The 26,946-nt window shown below is 42.0% G+C and overlaps 1 protein-coding gene across 17 annotated transcripts in view; it reads right to left on the bottom strand.

Annotated features, from left to right (window-relative positions):
* The window catches only part of CADPS (calcium dependent secretion activator), a 424,483-nt gene that overhangs the window by 174,448 nt on the left and 223,089 nt on the right, over nucleotides 1–26,946 (bottom strand). For all 17 annotated transcript variants that reach the window (XM_040994760.1, XM_040994752.1, XM_040994757.1 and 14 more), the window contains one exon: nucleotides 6,657–6,768. In XM_040994760.1, coding sequence (XP_040850694.1) covers nucleotides 6,657–6,768 — 112 coding nt within the window. The remainder of the gene's footprint in view (nucleotides 1–6,656; nucleotides 6,769–26,946) is intronic.

Consider the following 26,946-nt stretch of genomic DNA (forward strand, 5'->3'; position numbering starts at 1 on the left):
ATACCCACTTTTCATGGTGTGGTCCAAGAGTCTTCGGAAGCCTGTGGGATGTGGGGACCATACACTCAGGGAGGAGTGAAATATTTTTTAAAATCCCATACATTAAGGGAACACATACTAAACATTGGCAAAAGCTGCTGTTCCTTGGATTTGCTTTTGTGGCGGCAGCATGCCCTGGTTTGTTGCATGCTGCTTTGAGCAGTTCTAGGGTATCTGTTTTCTTTAGCTGAAGGGCAGGTGGAGGGAGCCAGGATGGACTCACAATGAGTGGGCACTGTAACCTTCTAGATGCCATACCAGCTTGGTTATAGCTATGCAAGTTCCGCATAATCTCAGAAGACAGATGCGTTAAGACTTTCTGAGTAATGAACTCTGTGAAAGTGAGAGACTGGCAGAAAAAACATCAGCTTGCTTTGGCAAGCCTTGTTGGTGCAGATTTTTTTTTATCCCTGTATGTGACTCTTTACTTTCATGAGGTCCCTCTTCCCAGTGAAATCAAGCTAACATTTTCATCACACTCCAGATTCTTGTCTTTCACAATGTCTCATGCCATGATTCAAACAGAAGGAGGCCTGATTTCTTTTAGACCAGAGGCTGCCAGAGTGTTTTGATCATATTCTCCTTCCATAAAACACCTTTGAGCAATTAGTCCAACATCTGTATGCTGATATTTTATGTTATATATGTTTGCCTTGTATTAATGTACTATCTTATTACATATAACATACACATAACTATAGAAGTGGCCAAAGATAAAATACAGTATATATTTAAATACATCTGACACTCTGTAACTGCACTTCTGTAATCATGAATTCAACCAACTATAGACTAAATACATACATATATATGCTTATATATAAATACTAAATACATATAGTAAAGCACTATTGCCACTTGTATTGAACATGTCTGATTGTTTCTGCTCATTACTATCTTAAAACCACAACAGGAAGGTACTGACTTTGATCCTTTGCACTGAGCCAGTCTGGCAGAAGAGCAGAGGGGTTGAGAACACAGGCAGGGGAAGGGCTGGTAAGCAAACCACAGACATGGCCAGTATGGCAGCAGGAAAGCTCCTTGGCTCTCTTGTGCTTTGCATGTTTGACAAACAAAGCAAGAGGAGCACTTTGCACACCCAAGCTCCTGAACAGACCTGCCATATGGGGTCTGGGCGGACTTCCCACGGCTAATATGGTGTCCATCCACCACACACCAACGGCTGTGCCTCACAGTACTGGCTGCTCCACAAAGACTTCTCCCCACTCCTTGTGGTCACTCTCCAGGGGGGCCTTCTTTCCAGAGTGGAGGAAGAGGTGAAGTGACTGTGGTTTTCTTTTCTCTCCATCCTCACCCTGCCATGCCCTTTATTGGCTGGACTTCTTGTGTGCATCAGCCCTGCTGAGTGAGGAGGGTCCTTCTGGCTATTTGCACGCTGAGCAGATGAGACACCTCATTGGACATTCCTGGCTGCTCATCAAGCACTCTGTCATCTCTGCCGAGGCCCATGTGTGCTGGGCTTTGATGTGGCCATGCTGATGTGGCATGCAAAGCCACCCCCTGCAGCTCACTGCACTGCAACTCTCATAGTTTCTTTTGGTTACCTGGGTACACAACTAGGCTTGCTAGGGGATAGCTTTGCCCTGGCCTTTGTTCAGGTGATCTCTGACACAAAATTAGTCTCATCCCTGGGTACTGGGACATGGGAAAAGTCATGAGTGGTTTCCCCCTTTGTCTCTCCCCTTTCTCCAGGAACAGCAAGACGAAATAGCAAATTTGGAAGCAATGAGTTCACTCAATTTTCCCTAAACCTCAATCCTTCCCACCCTGATCAACCTTATAATTATTGTTAAAAAATAAAATTAATAATAAAAAACAACCCCCCAAAATTCCTATCTGCCTCTTGATTGTGCTGCATGCCCCCTGTGAAGACATCCTTGCCCAGCAGACAGAATTTTGTCAAGTGCTTCCATCCCAGCTATGCCTTCTCTAGCAGAACACTTGCAGGACACTATGCGCTCTAACCCCTGGTTTTTATGCTTGTGATCTATAAACCTTGTGAGGTTAATGATTTCCACCTCTCATTATTCCTGTTTGCTCTGTGTGCAGCACAAATGATTGGGCATAACCTAAACAAATGGGACTACATCAAACTAAGAAGTTTCTGTACAGCAAAAGTAATGATTAACAAAATTAAGAGACAATCAACAGGATTGGAGAAAATCTTTGCACACTACACATCAGATAGAAGACTGAGGCCCAGGATTTATAAAGAGTATCAGAAACTCAAGGACAGCAAAACAAACAACTTTATTATGAAATGAGTGAAGGAAATGAACAGGTATTTTTCAGAAGAACAAGTCTATATGGCTAATAGACATATGAAAAATGCTCTGGCTCTCTAGCTAAAAGGGACTTGCAAATGAAAACCACGTTGAGGTTCTACCTAGCTGCGGTGAGAATGGCCTACATTCAAGAATCTATTAACAACAACTGCTGGCATGGATATGGGGAAACGGTACCCTACATGCTGTCGGTGGGATTGTAGATTAGCGCAGCCACTATGGAAGTAAGTACAGAGAGTGCTTGGACAACCAAAACTTGGTCTACTGTATGATGTAGCTGTCCTATTCCTGGGAATATAACCACATGAAGTGAAATCTGCATATAAGAAAGTGATCTGTAGCCCTATATTTATAGCAGCACAATCCACAGCCGCAAAAACATGGAAACAACCCACATGCCTGTTAAAAGAAGAATGGTTAGAGAAACTGGGCCATATTGACTCCTTGGAATACTACCTAGCCATTAAAAAGAATGAAATTCTACCATTTGCAACAAAATGGTGAAATAAGCCAGTCGCCAAAAGATAATTGATTACTGTATGTTCTCCCTGATGTAGGGTAACCTTCACACAAAATGCAAAACAAATAGATATGTCGGTGAACAAGCATATACATATTCTCATAAATGAACTGTATAATGGAGACTAGCATACTGGGAAGTGAAAATGCGTTGCAGTATGCATCTCTACTCCCAAATTAAAGGATGGCTCTCAAGGAAACTGTTAAATACACCTTGACAATATGATATTGGATTTTGTACTTTTGCCTATATCTACAATGCCATGCTAAACTTGTAGCTGTTACTAAAAGACTGTACTACTGTAATAATATGGATTGAAATGGAGTGAGGGAACACAAGGGATGGAGGAGGGGAAGAAGTTGGGGATCCCTATACTTATAAAACTGTATCATGAGAATAACAATAAGAATAATAAATGATTTATAAAAAATTATTGGGCACAGTGAACACACAATCATTTTCCTTAAATGTAAATTTGTTAATCTTGTAAATTTGATAAGAAATCAAAGCATATGCTCTTTAGGGGACAATGGGCAATATCTGTCGAAATAAATTTGAGGACTGGTGCTGTAGCCCAGAGGGTAAGGCTGCCACTACAGTGCTGGTTTGCCATGTGGATACATTTGATTCAAAGCTACTGTACTTGCAATAGAGCTGAAACAAACAAACAAACAAACAAAAACAGTGTAAGATTACTCAAGTGCCTGGATACCTGGCTCCTGGCTTCAGAATGACTCCTGGGAAAGGATTAGAAGATGGTCCAAAGCCTTGGGGGCCTGGACCCACGTGGAAGAACCAGAAGAAGCTTCTGGCTTCAGATCAGCTCAGCTCTGGCCATCACAGCCAATTGGGGAGTGAACCAGTGGATGGAAGATCTTTGTATATCTCCTTCTCTCTATAAATCTGCCTTTCCAATAAAAATAAATAAATCTTAAAAAAAAAAAAGACAGGCTTATAAGCGCAGCCAGGTGCTGCGCAGGAGGTGCTGCCAGAGGGTGCCCTGCAGCAGAGAGCGCCCTGCCAACAGGGGGTGCCCTGCTGCATGAGGGCCAAGCAGGCCAGTCCCACTGCACTGCTAGAAGTTTTGTGCTGAATCACGAAGAAATGAATGGCTTTGTGAGGTGTGTGAGGCTTAAATCTTCACCATTAGAGTAGCACAGGGTTTGATTTTTGTGTAGGAATAATGTGGAACAGTGGAAACAGCCCTGGAGATGAGTGGATAATCTTCACAGCAAGTTGCTCCACGTCTCTGAGTCTCGGCATGTTCATCTATTACAGCAGAGATCACAGTTGTGCTGTCCCTATAGAGTTGTAAAGGGTGGATGAGGGCTGAAGGCCCTTAGTACTGGCCAGTTGTAAGCACCGAGAAACAGACCCCTAACTAACAGGCTCGTGGCTCTAGAGGAGTTTCCTGTCTTCCAGGTCCATCAGTTTTCTTAGCAAGAAAACAAAGGGATTGAAAAGCCTCATGGTTTTAATATTTTTTTTTAAAAAATATGTTTGTTTATTATTATTATTTTGATTGGAAAGTCATATATACAGAGAGAAAGACAGAGAAAATCTTCTATCCACTGATTCACTCCCCAAGCAGATGCCATGGCTGGAACTGAGCTGATCAGAAGCCAGGAACCCAGAGCCTCTCTTCCAGGTCTCCCACACGGGTGCAGGGTGCCAAGGCTTTGGACCATCCTTGATTGTTTTCCCAGGCTACAAGCAGGGAGCTGGATGGGAAGCAGGGTCATTGGGACACGGACCAGCGTTCATGTCGGATCTTGGTGTGTGCAAGGCGAGGACCTTAGCCACTAGGCTACTGCACCAAGCCTGGTTTTAATATTTCTGAGCATAAATAGTCTTAAGAATCTGATGAATTATGGGTATTAGCCAATCCAGAAAACAGTCTTAATATCCCTGCACATCCGCATTTGTAAGTGATTGCCAGTAGATCGATTCAGAGACACAGGTTGGACGGGTTAGCTACACATTTCTCTTTGAACACTAACAGAGACACTGGGTGTTAGATGTTCTCAGAAGTCTTACATCTGCCTTTGTGGGAAAGGTATGCACAAACATGAAAAGAAGTCCCCAACCGCGAACAAGCAGGAATACCGATCATTTCTCAAAGCAAGCAACGAATGCTTTCGTCTCACACCACCACCCCTTTCTGGAGGGGGCACTCTCTCTTCCATTAGCTTTATGTAATCCTATCTTTATTTCCACCTGTGGTATAGGTCCTGCTCATATGACTCGGGGTCTGTTTTACAGAGGCCAACTAGACTAGGAAGCTGGAAGCAAAGGAAAGCGGCACAGGAGGCGGGGCATGCTACGGGGGCATGTTGCACATCTGTCTGGAGAGCTTACAGTTTCTCATTATTCTCTAGAGGACATATCCGAGGCTCAGAGAACGCAAAGTCTTGATAATTTAGTGAAAGCCTATATACTGGCTTCTGAGGCCAGGGCAGAGGACGACATAGTTTAGATTTCTATTCCTAGGGAACTTTTAAGACCCAGTACCAAGATTTCTGTCAATTTCTCCTCTTTCTCTCACTGGTGATAAAATCACTGGAGCAGGTGAATAGGGACTGAGACAGTGAAGGAAGGAAGAAGGGCAAGCAGGAAACGTTATCTGTGTGGATGCCAGCTAGGCAGAAAAAGTCACGGACATCTCTAGAAGAATTGGGATGTAAGGACAGTCTTGCGTAGACAAAAGTCCCTTAAGGAAAAGGCAAGAATCTGGTGTATCAAGGCAATGAAATGCAGAGGTGGTGTGAGATAGGAGGCTGAAGACGTGGGCAGCAGCCTGTCACACAAGTCTTGGCAAGCCCCGCTAGGCTGCAGTCTGTATGATGAGCAGCGCTGGTTCAGAGAAGCAAGTGAGACAGCAAGAGATAACCAATCTTCTGAAATTACTACTAGCTGCCTGTTGACTGGCCGAGACGCAAGGTGAAATGTGTCTGTTGCCTCAGATGTTGTGACCACTCCTTGAGATTTTTTTCCACGAATCGTGAGGACATTTGGACTGACAAAGTAGTTGGTGCGGGTCTCTGCTGGTAATCAGGCATGCTAACCATCATGTAACCAGTGAGATAAACTTACCAATGCCATCTGATACTTCAATGATCTCACTGGATATTACTGGAGGCAGGACATTTTAAATCAATGCATGCTTTGCATGTTTCCAGGGAATTCAGGCAACTGCATGAGTTGTTTACCATTTTAGTAAATCAGTTAACTGTATTGGGGTTTGCATTCCCAAACACAGCCCACCTCCACCACCGGACGTGTAAGCTGTCACCTTCGCATGGCACCCCTTGTGGGTGTAAACAAAGCGTTACTCCGCAAGATCTTTGAGGGCTTGTATTTTGAACTTTTTTTTTTTTAACTAAGAAATTTCTTTTGGTTTCTCTTTTACATCACTGCACTAATTTTAACATAGTTGGGTAGTAGTAACTTTATCTAGAGCTTTTACCTCAATCTAGTAAAGGGCATTTCACATCTTTGCTAGAAAAGGTGTTCGGGTGTGATGGTATTGAAAAGCCCTGCTGTGTATTCGTCAGTGCACCCCATACTTACGCAGGACAACCTGTAGCTCAGAGAGGCTGACCAACCTGTGCAAAAACACACAGGTAATGTAATGCAGATCCTAGGATTTCAACTCCACAGCTGGGTTTCTTAACACTTGCCAATGCTGCTTCTGATTCTTGCAGCATGGTGACCCTTGCACTGGATACCTACACAGGAGACCTACTCCCTGGAGTCCTGTTGAATGCTCCCTTGTAATGTGGAGTGCTTACCCGCCCAAGCTCCTTGTCTTCTAAGGCCAGGACACCAGTGCTCTCCGTGAACAGCTTAACCTTCACAGCCGGCAGTGCGTGGGTCGTGGAGAAGTCCCCCTGGGTGCCCCAGCTGTGGACAGAATCAGAGATGTCAGTGTGGACATGTTCATTTTCACAGTGCTGAACCCTTCCCTTCTTTCCTGGTTCAAGTGAATGCAGGGTTAACCCAAGGCAGCACTGGCTCTCACATCCTCCTTCACTTCCCTCCAAAGCTGCCAGAGTGACAAAAAGTGTTAATTAATGTGTTAGTAAAATGTAAGACAGATGCTCAGAAAGTTGCCAGGGGTCTTCACAGAGCAATATATGGAATCACTTAGAATTAGCATGAAATCAAGTTGGTGAGAACTTTCCTTGATATAGTTGCTATACCTACAAACAACTCCAGGGCAACCACTAATATTTCTTTGCATTCTTTGAATCTCTAGTTCTTGGAAAGTACAGCTCTAAATTTTGAGAAAGGACTTCATTTGGCTTCATCTGATACCTGATCTTAGAATGAGATGCCAGCCGAGTAGGTGCAAAAACCTGTGTCCATTGACATTCAAAGATGAATGAAGGAATGAGTGGCACACCATCCTGTCAAACCCAAAGAGGGACTGGAAACGCAAAGAATGTGGATGTAGGAAATGCCATTTTCTTCTCTAAGTATATGCAGCCCTTCCCAGAAGGCTCATTTATCTGTGTATAACACCAAATGCGGGCTCTAATATGGTCCCTGTATTTGCTCATCATTCTCTCTCACACACACACACACACACACACACATACACACACACACACACACCATCTCTAGCCATTTTACTGTATCTGCAACCAGACTGACCTCTCAGGATCGCATTGACCCCCTTTCCCTATACCCTTCCACGATCTCTGAGCTGTTCACACTTATGGTACAATCTGGGCCCCTTCCTGTGGCTCATCTGCTCCCATCTCATGAACCTCCTGATTCTTGCATTCAGGCCTGGTTCAGATTTAAGTTTCCTTAGTTGCTAATGTTCATCTCCACCTGAGACTTCACTCTGCTGTCTCTCCTGGGCCCAGCTTCAATGCCATTTTCCCAGGAACATGTCCCTTGGTCTCCCAATCTAAATTGGGTTCCAGTGTTAAACTCTCATTTGCATAGCTTTTAATTTTGTGTCCTAGCAATCAGTGGATACACAAGTTCTGATCTCTGTATTTTTAAAAAGCAGAATCCCTTGATGTTCTGCAAGCTACAGGAACACAGGGAATGTGCATGTTTATTTTGCATACTTAGCGCAGTGCTTGGTGCTTGACCTGACTAAACAAACATATACTCTTTTACTAAAATAGGAAGCAGCATAAGTATACTTTCATGTAGTTTTAAAAAAAATTTTTCCTTATGTAGTGGATATTTTCCAAATTATAAAAATGACTCTGTACCACTACATATTACAGTTGTACTATAATTTATTTAACCTCTGAGTTATTACTGGAATTGGTTACACACTAACTTTTGATCTCTGATCATTTCCTTGGGACAGAGACCCAAAAGATCAGGAAACATTTAGAGCTCACATGATGCTTTAGGAATTGGCCTCATTATTAATACTTTGAGGGTTTGAGACATTTGTTCCCAAAGTGCTTTCTATAAACAAAATCACTTTTTAAAGTAACTAGCCTACCACTGGAGAGTGAGAGCACAAATCACACACTTCTGCTTTCTTGGCTAACTACAATTATTCTCTCTTTTTTTCTAGGCCAGTTTGTCACTGATGTGTTCATTAAAAAAAAAAAAAAACTGATTCATTTACTTAAGAGACAGTGGAGAAAGGAAATTTTCCGTCTGCTGGTTCACTACCCAGATGTACACATCAGCTGAAGATAGGAGCCAGAAACCCAGTCTAGCTCTCCCACGTGGTAGTCACTTGAGTCACTGTTGCTGCCCTCTAGCTCTTCCCTGTCACCACGTGTGAACAGCTAGAGCCAGGAGGCTGAGCTAGACACTGAACTCAGACATTCTGAGTCAAGATGCAGGCATCTTAAAGCTTAGGTCAAATGCTCACTAGGGGTATTTCTTTGACTAGGAATGAGTTTAAATGTTCTCATCTTATTTTGCTGTCTGCCTGTATTTTTCTTTTGTAGACTAAACTAAGAAACCTTGACTTCTAGTCTCAACGGTTGTACCTCATGAAATAAATCCTGTTAACCAAGCTTGATGTCGTTGAGGTGCTAAAGAAAATAGATGGGAGCTCCAGAACAATGAAAATGAGAGAGGACCCAGCATATTGAGGATCTCTGTGCATGACAACCATTGAGAAAACACAGCGGTTGTAATAGAGACAGGGAGAGAACATGACCTGTAGCAGAAGAAGTGACAACTTTCAAATATAGCTCTGAAACATTAGATATGCACAAAGAGACTTTCGACTGTGGCTGTCAGAAAAGGCACTGAGTTTTTAAGACAGGGGAAATCTTGTCCAAGCAAAGACGACAGGGCATAGGGTTCTGAATCAGACATGTTAATCCAAATTATGATTTAGTCACATTTGAACTCTGGGAGTTGGAACGAGTTAGCGATCACCCCAGTGCCTTGATTTCCTTAGGTATTAAATAAGCTCATTTCACACAGTATGATCAGAGTAAGCAACTGCAGGTTTAGTACAGGGTGAAAGCCTCAACACATTTTGGCACTACTTGTTTCTCAAAGTAGAGAAATACTTTCTTGTAGCAGTGAGAATCACGTATCCTTTGGGTCATATGTCCAGTGCATTTTTTATTCAAGCCACTTGTTAAAGCCCTAAAATCTGTGAGGGAAGCATGGTAGACAGAAGACAAGTGGTAAAACAATCATTACTATTACCACTTAACAGATAAGAAAACTGAGCACAAATGTAATAGAATGTTCCTGCTATTCCAACCATTTGTGACTGAGAGAACCAGAACTTGCATCTCTTAATCCTCATCTTATAGTTTCTACTGCTATTATTGTCATGATTCTTAGAAATAAGCCTCAGGAATTAGCAACCTTGGTAAAAAACCATAAATGTTAATTTATTATTTATGATTATATTATTAAACTTTTTTGGGCATTCATTTAAAAAATATCTTTTATTTTTATTTGAAAGGGAGAGTTACAGAGAAAAGCAGAGACAGAAAGAGTGCAAATGAGTGAGAGAGAGAATCTTCCATCCACTGGTTCACGCCTCAAATGGCTGGAATGGCTGGAGCTGAGTCAATCTGAAGCCAAAAACCTCTTCCGGTTCTCCAAATGGGTGCAAAGGACCAAGAACCTGGGTCATTTTCTGCTGCTTTTCCAGGTTTTTTTGCAGGGAACTGGATTGGAAGTGGGGCAGCCCAGCACTCAAACTGGCCCCCATATTTAACGTTGACAATACAGGTGGAGACTGACCCTCTTGGCCTTGGTCCCAGCCGCAATTCTTTTTCTTTTTCAAGATCAACTTATTTGACAGGACAGGCATGGTGGCTCAATAGGCTAATCCTCCATCTGCAAGTGCAGGCATGCCATTTGGGTGCTGGTTCTGGTCCTGGCTACTCCAGTTCTGATCCAACTCCCTGCTTGTGGCCTGGGAAGGCAAAGGAGAATGACCCAAGTCCTTGGGACCCTGAACCCACATAGGACACTTCCAAGAGTCTCCTGGTTTTGGAACAGCTCAGGTTCAGCTGTTGTGGCCATTCAGGGAATGGACCACAAATGGAAAATCTTTCTGTTTTTCCTCTCTATAAAAATGCCTTCCCAATAAAAATTTGAAAGGTAGAATAACAGAAACAAAGAGAGGCATAGAGATTGGGTGAGGATTCATGGGAGGCTGGAGATCTTCCATCCACTGGTTCATTTTTCAAACAGCCCCAGTTGCCAGGTCTGGTTCAGGTTAAAATCAGCAGCCAGGGTCTCAAGTACTTGGAACTTCTTCCTCAGGCACATCAACAAGAAGCTGAATCAGAAGCAGAAGGGCCAGGACTCGAACTGGTGCTTATAGCAGATGCTGGCATCACAATCAGTAGCCCAATCTACCGTGGTACAACAGCTCTCATCCACCATTCTTGGTCATGGGGACAAGGAAGATTCCTGACGGAAACTAAAGGAGTTTAAAAGAGAGACTGTAACATGAATCTACAAAGAATTTGCATCTGGTGCCCTGGAGGGACCACCTGCTGTATCCCTGTGATATTGCCTACGGGCCTGGTATGTAGGAATTTTCTAGTCTGATTCTTGGGCAGCAACCCCATTTGCTCAAATCCTTGCTATTATCAAAGAATATTAAGTTGAAAAGGCAGTCAATGCGACTGAAGCCATGGGGCAGAGAAAGATCTCTGGAATTCAAGTTGTTGGAGACATCCCTGACAATCCGATCCAATTGGAGAAAGCTGCCTTTTCCTTCGCATTTGTGCCTTTGGCTTCCCATTATGACTGCTTGTTAGGTGACTCCTGAGTCCCAGTGTATCCATCATATTTCAAAATGTTAACCTGGCCCATGTGGCAGGTAAAAAGACAAATACTTCAAGCTGATCAAGACTGGTTATATAATTTCCAGGGCCTAATGCAAAGTAAATACATAGGACTCCATGTTCATAAAGCAGGAAGGCTTCTTGGAGATGCTATAATTTTAAAAAGTGTATTTCTATGCTCAAATGTGCTCCATTCTTTCACTGGACTTCATTCCGCAAAAGACATCCTAAGATGAAATTACTAAAAATTTCAGGATGGAATAGGAAGACATCAAATCAAATGCAGGTGTCTTCTTAGCCACTTCTGTGCCACTGCATGGATCACATGACCATAAATCCAGCTCTGAGTCCAATGCCACTCCACTCTGGCTAGCCTGGACCAAGAATAGCCATAAGGTGGATGTTGGCTGTCACCAGCTGATAACACAAGGCTTTCCCACAGCTACTGCCATTGGATTTTGTGGAAATTATTTCTGGCTTCTTCTGTCAACATGCTCTATTCTTAGGAGAATCAAGGTTTAGTATGTTCCTCTCTGCTTTGTTAAAAGAATTCAGGAAAATTTCTATTTTTTCTATCCATAAAATTATCTGGCTTATAATGAAGACAATATTTATTCAGATTAGTAAGTTTTGGACAACAGTTCCCATCTCAAAGGTAATACAATCATTGAGGCATTTTCATGAGTATTTCACATAATGCCTACAATAGCAGGCCAACCACATAACTACAGATAAACAAACTGAGGCTCAGAGAGGCTATAAATGGCAGTCTTACCCTACAACCCCATCTTCCCACCCTGCCTCCCTCACTGCCTCTATTAGCAGGTGTCTTGCTCCAGTTAACAGAAGTCACCTTTATAAAAAGGGAAAAAGGTTCAACTTCAAAGGTTGTGAGCATTTGGACTGCTCATGTTTAATATACTTCAGAGGGGGGGCTATATTTCATGCAAATTAGTCAGTGGAGAAAGAATCAAAAAAGAAAAAAGAACCTCAGGCATTTTAGGCAATCACATGCCAACAAACAGCTCTACTTCTCATCATTGCATTTTCTCTGCCCATGTCTTTTTCCCCCTTGTGCAGTGGACTATGCCTGTCAAGATGAATGTCTCTTAGGAGTTTACCAGAATCAGAAGACAATTATATTTTGATTTGAACAGGCCCAAGTGTAACATTATTTATTACAAGCAGAGGTTGGAAAGGTCACCTGACTAAGCTCTCTGAATAAGAGGTAGATTAACGGAAAATGGGTTATATGTCCCTGGTTCTGTGATCTCACCTCTCTGCCAATGCAGTCACACCACAGGGCCTGCTAACAAAAACATTAAAAATAGACACTGAGTCATTGGTTTTGTTTATGGTTTGTCAGATCCTGGGCTTATTGCTTTTTAAGGATTATCTCATTTAATCCTTCTGGTAGCTGTATGTGATACATTCCACTATGACTGCCATCTTATAAAAGAAGAAAAGTAGGGTTTAGGGAGGTTAAGCAACTGGGACACAATTTCAGGCTATCACAGAACTGGGTTTAAAACAAGAGTTTCTGACCTCAAAGCTCACACATTTAACCATGGGACTTTTCTGCTTCTCAGTAACTCTGAATATAGTATTTAACTGAGGTTTACTAATCACCTGTGTGTCTGTCTCCCGTAGATTTCAAAGAACACTTTAGAGAAAGGGAGACTTTTTAAAAAGCTTTATTTCCTATACCCAGCACATAGCCTGACACAAAATGAATATTTGTTCAGCAATGAGGAGGCAGTCAAACATTCAGCAGAATCATGTCATCAGATGATTATATATTGCATATATATTATATATCATATATTTAATATATGATATATTTTATACATATCATATGTAATGATATGCCAATGGGTACAATGTTGGAGTATACCACCAAATACAAAATAAATCATTAGGAATTTTGGTCTTTTCAGCCAAGAAAAAATGCTACAGGTGGCTGTGTTACCTCCAGACATGAAGAAACGTGCGTGGAGACACACATGTGTGTCTCTGCTAAACAAGCCCTTCCTGAAAGGAGGATAAACAGATGAACAGTTCAGCTGCAGGGCCTGCAAGCGCGCACTGCTCAGGGACTGTATCTGTAATTCCTACTAGGACTTCCTTCCTGAATCACGGTGTTACAAGCTATCGTGGATCCAGAGTGGAGCGAGATACAAACTCTGCCCTCACGGATATTACATTCCACATAGGGAGATGCCATGTACAGAAATGATGCCACTTTCTGTTTCACATGTATGGACTGAGGATATGAATAGTAGTGACTCCGGATGGAAAGTGGAGGAATATAGAGAAGATACACTGTTATGCGCAAAGTGTTTTACACAGTACTTGGCACAAAGAAAGCATTAAAAAGGTAAGCATCCATTTTAGGGTTATAGTCCAGGCATAGGCAAACTATGGCAGTGGACCAAGTCCAGCTTATTATACCTGATTATGTATGATTCATGAGTTGACAAAATTGCTTGTATTTTTTAAACAGTTCAAAATAATAAAAGAATATTATCTTGCAATGTTACATGTTAAAAACATATAAAATTATATGGTATTCAAATCTCTATGTCCATTAATAAAGCTTTACTAGAGTACAGTTGTTCTTTTGTACTCCAGCAACAGACCTGACAGGCCATATGGTCAATAAGCCTGAACTATTTATTTTCTGGCCATTTACAGAAAAGGTTTGCTGATCCTTGGTATAAACACTTAATTTGCTGGCACAGCCGAGAGGAAGCACTTTTATGTTCACAAGCAGATTAGAAGTGTACTCACCTTCACACAGACGAACTGTAAACACACATTTACAAGGACAGCTCACCCCGTGATGCCCCACTTACTGCTTTATATTCTATATGGAGCTCTTTCTAGCACTCTCACCATAATGGGAGATGTGGGCTTGTGCTTCATAGCATTTCAGACACGTGGTGTCCAAATGCTGCTTCCAGAGCCACTTGAGCCGGCTGATTCATTGAGTCACACTACATCATTATTAATACCAAATAATAAACATGAGTAGCAGATAATTCATATTTCTGAAGGTGGAGTTGACTTCTAAAGTCACAGCACATAATTTCTCTAAACCACTGGCATACTCAGTGCCACTACTTTGAAAAGAAATCCTTTGATCTGTGGGAGAGAGTGAGGGGAGGGCTTTTTTTGGGGTGGGGTGAGGTTCACAGAAATTTCTGGATAAAACCACCTTAGACTGTGTGTGATAGAAGTGTCTGCTTCATCGCTGTCACATCTCTGTTTACTATTTAAAGGCTTGTATTTGCAGAAGCCTCCTCAGACCATATGTTATCAGCAAATGTTGCTAATCAAATACACACAGTAATTTCATTAGAATTTCTTTCCCCTATGAACAACAATTTAAAAAAAAAACCCCACAACATTTGTCACAAAGGGAATATACCTCCCAAAATGATAGTAAACACACACTGTAAACCTTTGACAACAAAGTGATATTTACAAATGCATGGGTGAGTAAGCCCCAAACACAGTCAGGTTAAAGCAAACAGGGATCATCAGAGAATTGGATTTTGGGCAGGTTAGGGATGCGGGGTAGAGGGTGATGTCATTTGTTGCCATGGCAATGCTCAGCATAAGGCCATAATTCATGCTACAGAGACTAGATTTGCATTTTTTCAAGGTATATGGCTCATGTGGGCTGGGTGTTAAATTGGTAGGGTTCATAAAATTGGCTGTGGGCTTTAATAAGAGAGAAGTGTCATTTCAGGGAATGAAAGCACCATGGTTCTGCTGCTAACAGGGAAAGTTAATCATCACCTGGAGACAACTGCATTAAAGCCTTTTGGCCTGCCTTTCAGGTGGACTGCATGATACACGACTCCAAGTGGATCAATTGTGCCATCTCAGTATGTCTCATGCAAACTAATTGACAGAATGTGAGTTGGGCCTTTAGTGTTCTAGGGAAGCTAAGCTGCCTCTCATCTACAAAAATGAACATTGGCTTTGTAGAAATGAGGGTTTTCTGGGAGGCAGAGAGCTGGAGGCTTTGATTTGGCTTCTTGACATTTTCACTGGAATGTCTCCTCTCCAGGAATCTGAAATTGATTGTGCCCAACCCTCAGCCTGAATCTCTCTTCCTCATTTCTGTTTTTTAACGGCTGCCCCAGCTTCATCGGAGGAAACGCCGGTCTCACAGATGACATTCTTGTTTCTGCTTCCTGCACCCTGCCTAGCTCACTGCTGGAACTTTCATATCTCCCACCTGCATCACAAATCTGGTCAATGCCACAGAGGTAAGTGAAACAGGAAAGGGAGCATGGCAGTGCCAGGAGGTGGCTTGAACAGCATTTTAATAGGAGTTGTTAAAACTAACCTAAAAGCAATTATCACTTGTATCATTTGTTTCCTTACTTGCCTTTATGTTAATTCTTTTTAGTCTTTCAATTTTTTTTGGTCTAGAAACTACACAGCACTCATGCACATATGGTGGGTCTTGCAGGTCAGTCCTTATTTTAACACTAACTTTGTAACCTTGGCCAAGTCATTGGTAGTCAGTTTGCTTACCTATAAATGGAAGAATGGCTTTTTGTTGTCCTAAAAGCAAGATCTAGATATTTGATTTTCACCACTTACTTAAAAAAAAAAATCTGGGCCTGGCAAGGTAGCCTAGTGGCTAATGGTTTTGGCTTGCACTCCTGGGATCCCATACAGGCACTGTTCATGTCCTGGCTGCTCCCCTTCCTATGCAGCTCCCTGCCTGTAGCCTGAGAAAGTAGTAGAGGATGGCCCAAGTAGAAATGGGACCCTGTACCCATGTGGGAGACCTTGAAGAAGCTCCTGGTTCCTGGCTCTGGATCAGCTTGGCTCTGGCCATTGTGGAAAAATATATTCAAAGCAATGGTAAGGAAAAACGTGCAGGTGTAACCATTCTTACATCAGATGATATAGACTTTGATGTGAACAGCAACCAAAGAGATGAAGAAGGATACCATATAATGCTCAAAGGATCCATTTAGCAAGAAGAGATTACCATAACAAATGCATACGTGCCAAATGCCAAAGCACATAGCTACGTGAAACAAATATTAACGGGTTTAAAGGGAGAAATACACTCCAATACGATCATAGTGGGTGACCTTAGTACCCCATTAACATCAATGGACAGATCAAAAAAGCAGAAACTCAGCAAAGAAACAACAGAACTCACTCAAACTCTAGAGCAAATGGAATTAGTTGACATCTATCAAACCTTTCATCCCACAGACAGAGAATACACTTTTTTTTTTTCATCAGTGCATGGAAGCTTCTCCAGAATTGAACATGTTATATAGGCCACAAAACAAGCCTCAGCAAATTTAAAAAAGTTGAAATCATACCATGCATCTTCTCAGACCATCAAGGAGTGAAGCTAGAGACCAAGATAATAGTGAACACAGGAGCTTCTGTAAAGCTCTTAATGCAGTAAGCGTAACTGCTCTAAATCACTATTATGACAATTCCAATATCTCTTTGTAAAATGTGCTTGCAGACTGACTTCCAGCACACCTTTGAACCTTCTTTCTCTCCAGTCCATCAGCTGTAGTGCGAACTCAGGCTCTTCGGACTCTAAGAGATACTGACTTCCAGTTTGCTCAGCTTTTTCAAGCCTCTCAGAAGCTGGATTAGAAACCACAAGTGCAACTTAGCCTATATATTTCAAGAGCTTAACTAGCTGTGAGAGCTCAGATTCATTATTTATAGAATGTTGACTTGCAAGAAAACATATCAATGACTAACATGAAAAGTGCAAATTTTCCAAGGTTGAAGCTAAGTAGCAGAGAAGTGTGGAAGGAATTGTCAAAATGAACATCTCTGGAAGATAATGCAGCATGTGAATTCAATGTCAGTGTTGTCTTCTCTGAAATGGAGCTCGGAGTATGATCTAAGATATCGCCCACCATTGAGAGAAAGCAGGTGAGGTTTTGTCATCAGAGAAGACTGCGTCCCCATCACCCAACTTCCTTCCTCTTATCACTGGTTTACTGAGTTCCTGAGACTCTTTAGAGAAGATAAACTGCTCACTGCACAGCAGATGCAAAAACAAGTTCCCTTGAGGTTGCAGGAAGTGCATGCATTCATTTTTTTTCTGTGTCTCAGCCAACTAATCCTTATTTAATTTCCAACACTGGGACCCAGTGCGGTAGCCTAGCAGCTAAAGCCCTCATCTTCCACACTCCAGGATCCCATATGGGTACCGGTTTTAATCCTGCCAGCGCTGCTTCCCATCCAGCTCCCTGTTGTGGCAGTCGAGGACAGCCCTAAGCCTTGGGACCCTGTACCGGTGTAGGAGACCTGGAAGAGGCTCTGGGCTCCTGGATTCTGATAGGCTCAGCTCTGGCCATTGCGGCCACTTGGGGAGAGAATCAGCAGATAGATCTTCCTCTTTGCCTCTCCTGCTCTCTGTATATCTGACTTTCCAATAAAAAATAAATGAGTTCTTTTTTTTTTTAAGATTTATTTTATTTTTATTGGAAAGGCGGATATACAGAGAGGAGAGACAGAGAGGAAAATCTTCTGTTCGATGATTCACTCCCCAAGTGAGCGCAATGGCCGATGCTATGCTGATCCAAAGCCAGGAGCCAGGAACTTCTTCCGGGTATCCCACACGGGTGCAGGGTCCCAAAGCTTTGGGCCATCCTCGACTGCTTTCCCAGGCCACAGGCAGGGAGCAGGATGGGAAGCGGGGCTGCCGGGATTAGAACCAGCGCCCATATGGGATCCCGGGCGTTCAAGACGAGGACCTTAACCACTGTGCCATCGCACGGGGCCCAAAAATAAATGAGTTCTTAAAACAAATTTCCAACACTGGGTGTTTTCCTGTAACAGGTATTGTGACTTGAGCTGGTTATTATGATGGCAACCTGTATTTCTCCAGCTGGGAGGCTGTACAGCTGTGTCTTTAGGACTTGAATCTACCTTTGAACACCTTGTGGCCTCCAGGTGACTCGAGAGCACACCAAACCCACCCCACCACAGTCAGCTTTGTCAAACCAAGTGGGTGCCCAGGGCCAGGGGAACTACCAAATGCACTGTGAACCTCTTTCATTTCCATACTTTCCACTGACAGCATGAGCCAAATGGAGGAAAACAACAACAACAAACAGGGAGGTTGGCAGATTGGGAGGGGGAGGAGGAGACAAAGCAATAAACTTGATATTGAAGGAAGTACCAAAAATCACTTTCATCTTAGTGCAATTTACAAATGAGAGAGCTGGTGCAGTAGGCAAGAACTGTAGAGCCAGACCGTTGTAATTCCATTGAGAAGCTTCAGAAAAACGTATCAAGTTTTCAGATCTCAGTTTTTACGTTTGTAAAATGAGTACATAACAATACCCGCTACACAGGATTTCCTGTCTGTTCCCTGATTAAATGAGACACTCTTGGTACAATGTGAGTTCTGAATAAAGGATAGTCAACTTGGCCAGGGAGCACATGTTTGGAATAGAGGCGCTGGAGTCTGGCAGCCTGGGTTCCACACCCCAAGATGCCTCTTTTCTCCATGAGGGCCCCTTGAACAGCTGGTAGAATCTCTTGCAGTCTCTACTTTCTTGCTTATGAAAGGGATGTATTTACTGTGCTTCTCAGCTGTCTGTTGATACAGGAAGACGAGAGGACGCTTCCCAGTTTGATTCTCAGTGAGTTAATCTTCAATGTTATCTGTGAGGAATGTGGTAATTTTATTCAGTGACATCTCAAAGATGAACAGCAAGTTAGTCCAAGCACCAGTGTTAGAATGAAATATCAAGACATGAGCTGATCTTGTAAATGTTTTCCAAACCATTTGGACGATGACTTCTGTGTTCTCTCATTCCAGCAGAATAAAACTGAGACTTGAATTTGGGTTTCATTGTTTGGCAGATACGGCAAAGGCAAAGTCCCAAGAACTTCCTCTTCCTTTCTTTCTTTTCTCTCTTTTGTTTTCTACTTTAAACATTTTTTTTAAAAAAGATTTATTTATTTTTATTGCAAAGTCAGATCTAAAGAGAGGAGGAGAGACAGAGAGGAAGATCTTCTGTCCGATGTTGCACTCCCCAATTAACTGCCATGGCCAGTAATGCAAGGATCCAAAGCCAGGAGCTAGGAGCTTCCTCCAGGTCTCCCATGTGGGTGCAGGGACCCAAGGCTTTAGGCCATCCTCGACTGCTTTCCCAGGCCACAAGCAAGGAGCTGGATGAGAAGCAGTGCTGCTAGGATTAGAACTGGCACCGATACGGCATCCTGGTGCATTCAAGGTGACAACTTCAGCCACTACGCGACTGTGCCAGACCTATACTTGTAAAATTATCATTTTATGATACAGTTCCATAGGACCTGGAATTTACTGCGTCCCCCTATATTATTACTACAGTATAGTTCTTCATAAAGAGTCATATGTCCATCATCGCGGGCATGGAATGGTAAGAGTCCAGCATGCTACTATCAAGATACAGTTAACAGTTTCATTGACCTGGAAGTAGAGATGCATTCTTCATTGTATCCTCACAATGGATAGTGGTCTCCATTACACAGCTACTATACATCCCCTTAAATGAAAAGCCACAATACAAAATCAACAACAGGAAGAAAAGGAGAAATTTACAATGCCATGAAGTTAAATAATATGTTACTGAATGACTAATGTGTCACTGAAGAAATGAAAAAGGAAATCAAGAACCTTCTTGAAGAAAATGCTGCTGCTGTATGATCAGTCAGTGAACAATTTAATGAGGAAGAAAGAGTTGCAAAAAGATGAATCTAGGGCCCAGCACTGTAGACTAGCAGCTAGAGTTCTCGCCTTCAAAGCACCAGGATCCCATATGGGCACCGGTTCTAATCCCTGCAGAGTTTTGTTGGCCAATGAATGTGGCATTAACAAATGTGATGCAGGTATAGGCTTCTCAGGTGCCTTTGTCTAGGGTTTGCCCTTTAGGACCTCTATCAACTCATGAAATACAGCTTTAGTCATGTTACTGTTGTCTTAGCATCCTGGATCCCTGAATAAACTGTGGAATTCACTTGAGTCCAACCAACAAAGAGGAGCCAAGGCCAGCCAGACCCACCTCTTGAAGCATGATTATCCAGCTAAGCCTGACAACTAAATGAATGAAAATAAGGGATTGTAGTTTTAAACATTGAGTTTTGGGTAGGTTTATAAATAGAACTAAAGGCATACCTCCTTGATGGGTCAGTTAATTGTATTATCCTACTTTCACTCCATGTGCTAATAATTGTTCCGCAGTCCTCACAGACCAGTCATATCCTATGGAGACCAGACATATCTTGGAGTCCATTCATGTTTTATGAAGACTGTGACAAGCACTCAACAAATAAACTAATAAACCAAAATTAACTAATTTAAAAAATCTATTTTCCCATAAACAAGTCAAGTGCATTTTTACATTTCTTTTGAAGGTTTAGGTCATTTCCTAGGCTCTTGAAGATCTTAAGCCCTGTTGGCCACACTGAATTAAACCAAAGTAACTCAAACACTATGACTGGTGTGTACCGTTCACTCTGAAATAGCAGATTTGAAAACTTAATGAGTGATACGATTAAGATTTTATTTTAATTACCTTCAATGTCCTCTTGCATGCCTCTTTTCAATAGCAATCATTTTTTGCCCTTTAGTGCATGTAGCCCATTCTTTGTGTCAAGGTCTGTGAAAAGTACTTAATTCTCCTTTTTCTTTCTTTCTTTTTTTTCCTTAACTTTCCTGTTTTGATATCTTGGAGATAAGAACGTAAAGAAGTGTGAGCTCAAAAAAGTCTGCCTGAATGGCTCAAAGTCAAGGCTAGTCACTCACATCTGGATGATTTTTCACTGGCCATGAATTGACAATAACATAATTTGCTTTCTTTTACCCCATAAAGAGATAATGGTTATCAAAATCTTTTAATGTTTCTAAGGCACTTTCAAAGTGTGTGTGTGTGTGTGTGTGTGTGTGTGTGTGTGTGTGTGTGTGTGTGTGTGTGTGTGCCTGCATGCATATTTGCGTCCTTTCTTCCTGAATTAAACCCACTTTGAGCCCATCAGCTCCTGGGTGCCTCCGCATTCCTAGCACTCTGCTTATCAGCTGCTCAGTTTACTTCTGAGGGCTTCTACTCCACTGAGGCCAAATGCTTTGGAAAACTGAGTGGCAGAAAGCAAAGCCAGGTGTGGCCTGCATGAAAATCTGATGCTATGATTAGAAATGTGGGCTCTGTAGTCAAGATGTTCTGGTCTGAATATGGCTTCAGTGCTGGGAAGTGAACTGAGCCTTACTTTCTTCATCTGTATATTGGAATTAAGCAAAAATAGGGCTTTTGCAAAGATTAATGATTGTGGTAAAGGTTAAACCAGGTTGATTCAGGCAAAGCACTATGACATGAACATATGGTGTGACTTCACTGAATAAATGTTCACTGCTTTTAGGAACAAAGTCTTGAAGAGTGATGTTGTTGCTGCACCCACCAAGTGGAGACCCAGATGCTACTACTACACATCTTACAACACAGAACAAATGTCCCCAACAACAAACAATGACTATCAGTAGCAGTGAGGTAGAGAACTCCTGGTCCACAATGATCACCATAGTATCTAATGGCACCCTGTACTTCATATTTTCAAAACTCAACTCTAATCTCTACTCCAAGCCCCAAATGGCTTTTCCTGAAGTCTTAAGATTGGCACTTGGAAGCCGCATTCTTCTAGCTGCTGTGCCCAACAACTTAGCATTACCCAGGATTCCTTTTCTGTTGCTTCCATTCCACACCCACGACTTCAGTAAAATACATTGGTTTATTGATGCAGATGCCTGGCAGACATTCAAGAGAGATGAGATGTAAAACAGAGGACACTCTGCGTACACGCAAGGCTGTGCATAGGCCTGGAGTCAGGGAAGACCTGACCCCAGAGTCTGATGTTTTGTTTTCCCTTGGAATGTGGCCTAATCCTTTCCTCTCACAGGAGAGCTACTTATTTACCCTTTGCTTGGAACTGTTACAGGCTACTCTGACCTTGTGGAAACTCGGCTACTCTGTGCTCCGTGCACCTGCTTTGCCACCACTTGCACTATATTTCTGTAAAAGCATAAAAACTCTCATTTTTTTGTTTGTTTTGGTGCATCATCTTGCAAGACGATGGCAGCCCTGCTATAATAGTAAAAATTCAGTTCTGCATGACCTCTCAGGTTTTCCATTAATTCATCTCTGACAGTTTATATTGCCTTTAAAATATAGGCAGAAGATGACAGCTTTTTTACCATTTCCACCAAAACCACCCTGGTGCCAGTAACTATTATATCTCCCTTGGATTAGTGCTAGAGCCTTCTAACCTGTTCTATATTTGTCCTATCTACCTCAGCTTCTAGAAGCCAGAGTGATACTTTAAATGTAAGCTCCAATTCTTCCTCTGTTTCAAACACCCTCACCTCATCTCACTCAGAATGAATAACAAAGTTTGCGTGATGCCATTCATGACCCTACATAACTTAGATTTCATTGTTTCCATGTTTCATACTATTATTCTGGCCATTTAGTTCTAGGTACAGTGTTCTATTAGCTGTTCCTCCAAATAGCTAAGCATGCTTCTGAATCAGGGTCTTACTACTGCTGTGTCCTACACTTAGAATTCTGTCTTCCAGCTCCCTAAAGGGATCCCTCTCCCACTTTTTGCCAAAACTTTTATAGTTCTGGGAAGTTCATATTTTGCAGTATAGTTAAGGAAGTAAAGTATTCCCCATACATTTTTATTCACCTTCCTTTTGCTTCCTTTCTTAACACTTCAAAACTGAATATGGCACTTCAAAAACTCATGCAAAAATGGAATTAAAAGATTATTTTAGTGCAAAAAGATTAAGAAATCCACATACAATTTTTCCATAAGAGGTGTTTTCCATGATTTTTTCTGAAGACCCTTTATATTTATCACATTTTTTAAAAAAGAATAACTTGAGTCTTATTTGTCATTAGGCATGTATTGTTTCATGTCAATTGCCTTCATATTTGGCATCTCAGCTGCTGCCTCTAGTTTGTGGATGATAACTCTTAGTATTTCTGCCTCTCAATTAAATAAAAATAATAAGAAAACTTTAAAAGAACCCATTGGAATGTTCTTAGCTGGCTGTTTCCTCTCCCTTGCTGGACTGGCTGGCCTCATTCTAGTCCCTGTTCCCTTCCAGGCTTCAGATTCACTCACTCTCTGATCTCATTTATTTAAATTCAGACAAAGGAATGAAATAAGGGACTTATATTTAAAAGGAGCTTTTATGATAGTGAAGGAGATGAATCACCAGGTGCCTTCTGCCTGGACTTTCGGGGAGCAGAAGACACAAGGCTGTTGCAGATATACAGAGTCAGAGTCAACAGGGAATGGAGAGGACAGCTGCCCCTGCGGCTCTCTCCGAGCTTTCCACGGGATGAAGGCACATTTGCTGACTTATTCAACTTCCCTAGTCCTCATTTGTTGCTCTTTTTCTCATCTATTCATGCATTTCCTTACTCTCCAATCTACATTAAGAATCCAAGACACTACCGTAGACTGAGGGAAAGACTCAGAGAAGACAGAGGCCTATATATATATGAGTATATTTTATAAAATTGAGCTAAAAGATAAATTGACTTTGGTACAAAAAATAATGAAATCTATGCATAATTTTGTTGTAACAAGCAGTTCACATGAACTTTTTAAAGATTCCACATATTTATGGATTTCAGAAAACTTTTGCTCTTAAAGAAGTTCATCTTTTAGTTTTCACAACCTTTCAGGGCTCTTCATGCACAATATGTGTATAAACATATAACCATCAGTATGAAACTTTTAGGAGCAAGAACCTGGAAATCAGACAATCTGGATTTCCTGTCTGAGGAACTGGTGTAGATACAGCAAAGACAAATTCTGATGTCAGACACTCATCAATTATGTGAGTGGGCACTCACCAATTATGTGCTTGTGGGCAATTCCCCAAATCTCTCTGAGCCTTGAGTTCCTTGCTTGTAAATGAAGTCACAAGGTCTGCTTTTCAGCACAGTGAAGATTAAATGACACAATGAAAGCTAAGGGTTCAGCATGGCGTTAGACCATTAAGAGGTTTCAAAAAATGTTTGCTAGAGATGGACAGGATTCTCTGTAGTAATTAGACAAGACCAGAAAAGTGTCTGAAGATCATAGTTGTCATGGTGGACAGGTGTAGTGCTGAAGGAAATTTCCAGACTACCTTCCATCCTACAACATAAAACAAGTCTTGGTCTCCCAATCACAGAATTTCCTCTTGATACTTGACAGCCTTTGAAAGAAGGCAAGATTAATTCAACTCGGTTCCCTTCGGTCATTTACCATCGGCAAACTGTCTTCTCTACCTTGTAACCTACAGCCATATTGAAACAGCAGTAATTGGAACGGTGATGTTGGAAGAGCTACTATGAGAGGGAAATATTTTTGGGAAAGCTTAAGACGCTCTCTCTTGTTGCCCAACACATGATAACAGAAACAACAAAACACTGAGTCATTGCTTTGAGCCAGTGACTACATTAGGTACTTTCACATAGATTGTCTCATCTCATAAATCAAGAATTGAATCTCCAGTGAGTAAATGATTCACAGCTCAGCCAAAGCCAAAATCTCCAAGGCCAGATTCAAGAAGCATGCCTGATACCTCAACTCACAGCTAATTTCTGAAAAACACAGCTAGATGAGGAAAGAACACCCTAGCTTAATATGAGTGCATCATACAATATCGTGGGAGTATTGCATACTCAAGGGATACCGCTCTAGAGAGAGAGAGAAACAGGAAAGAGGGTGGGAGAGAGGGAGACAAATCAAGGAGAAAAACGAATATGCAGGAAAAGACCCTATCTTAGAGAAAAATGGTATGTCAGGTAAATTTGTTGAAAAACAGAATTTTTGGGCCCAGTGTGGTAGCTCCGAGGCTAAAGTTCTCGCCTTGTATGCACCAGGATCCCATATGTCACTGGTTCTAATCCTGGCGGCCCTACTTCTCATCCAATTGCCTGCTTGTGGCCTGGGAAAGCAGTCTAGGATGGCCCAAACCTTTGGGACCCTGCACCCGTGCGGGAGACCTGGGAGAGGCCGTTGATCATTTGGGAAGTGAATCATTGGATGGAAGATCTTCCTCTCTGTCTCTCTTGCTCCCTGGATTGACTTTGCAATAAAAATAAACAAATCTTTTTAAAAAATGAAAACCAGAATTTTTACATCATTTGTGCTTTAAGCCTTAACCCTCCCAGTTCCTATGCTGACCTTCTAAGCTGTACAACGGAGCTCTGCCTCCCTTCCCAGGATGGAAAAGAACACAGTGATGCCACGTGACTGTTCAATTTAAACCCCAGTCTCCATTTGCTTCAGACGTCTAGGTGTTATTTGTTCTTGTCTACAAAATCTCTTCCTCTCTGCAACCTGACTAGCAGGGCTATAGGCTTTGACAGTTCATTATGAGTACAATCAAACAGTTTTATTCCCTCTATCAATCATCCAAGATTATTCAGGGAATTGTGGCCATTAATATAATCACTTTAAGCAGGGAGGGGATAATTTGATTATCCTTTACAATTGGTTGTATGCTTTTAGGAGTTATTTGCATCATTAAAAATTCAACATGTGGGGCCCGGCGGCGTGGCCTAGCGGCTAAAGTCCTCGCCTTGAACGCCCCGGGATCCCATATGGGCACCGGTTCTAATCCCGGCAGCTCCACTTCCCTTCCAGCTCCCTGCCTGTGGCCTGGGAAAGCAGTCAAGGATGGCCCAAAGCTTTGGGACCCTGCACCCGTGTGGGATACCTGGAAGAAGTTCCTGGCTCCTGGCTTCGGATTGGCATAGCATCGGCCATTGCACTAACCTGGGGAGTGAATCATTGGACGGAAGATCTTCCTCTCTGTCTCTCCTCCTCTCTGTATATCTGACTTTCCAATATAAACAAATAAATCTTAAAAAAAAAATTCAACATGTGCTTAACATGAAAATATCAGAGCTTGTTGGATTACGTAGGTTTTCTATTCCTCCGATTGCCTCGTGGCAGGCACAAAGATTCCTCCACCGAAGCGACAAATACAGGTATGTTCTAGAGAGAATGAAAGAAAATCTGAAAATCCTATTAGTGACAAAAATGAGGAGTTATCTAGCTCTCCTTATCAGGAACGGGGTGAAGGAAAGATTGAACATTCCACTTATATTTATTCATACCTTGCCAGAAGGTATTAAACTGCAATTTGATGTTTTGGACACCTGGGCTTGCTTAGTGTTCTATCTGTCATAATGGATCATTTGTTTGTAATTCTTCATTTTTGTATATATTAACAGAATTTACTAAATGCTGTGTTCTAAACACATTCCCCAACCCTGTACTGAGTCTTGGCAATAATCCTATGATGTTGGTTTTCCCATCTCTATTTTATGTGAGTTAGGTACCCCAGAGACTCATCAAGGCTGAGGGAAATTTTTGAATATTTATATCAGTCTTTTAGGATATGGTGTAAAGGGCCCGCCACAATGGCTCAACTGGCTAATATTCCCCTTACAATATCCACGTTCCCATATGGGCAGCCATTTATGTTTTGGCTGCTCGAGTTCCCATTCAGCTCCCTGCTTGTGGCCTGGGAAAACCATGGTCAAAGGTCCAAAGCCTTAGGACTCTGCACCCACGTGGGAGATCCAGAGAAGGCTCCTGGCTTCAGGTCAGCTCGGGCCTGACTTGCAATCATATGGGAAGTCAAACAGCAGATGAAAGATCTGTCTTTCCCTCTGTAACTCTTCCTTTCGAATAAAAATATGCTTTTAAAAAAGATAAAGCCTATAGCTATATAATTACATACAAATTTTACTGA

The sequence above is a fragment of the Ochotona curzoniae genome, unplaced genomic scaffold (assembly GCF_017591425.1).
Source record: "Ochotona curzoniae isolate NIBS_2020 unplaced genomic scaffold, NIBS_Ocur_1.0 contig_908, whole genome shotgun sequence".
Taxonomy (NCBI): Eukaryota; Metazoa; Chordata; class Mammalia; order Lagomorpha; family Ochotonidae; genus Ochotona; species Ochotona curzoniae.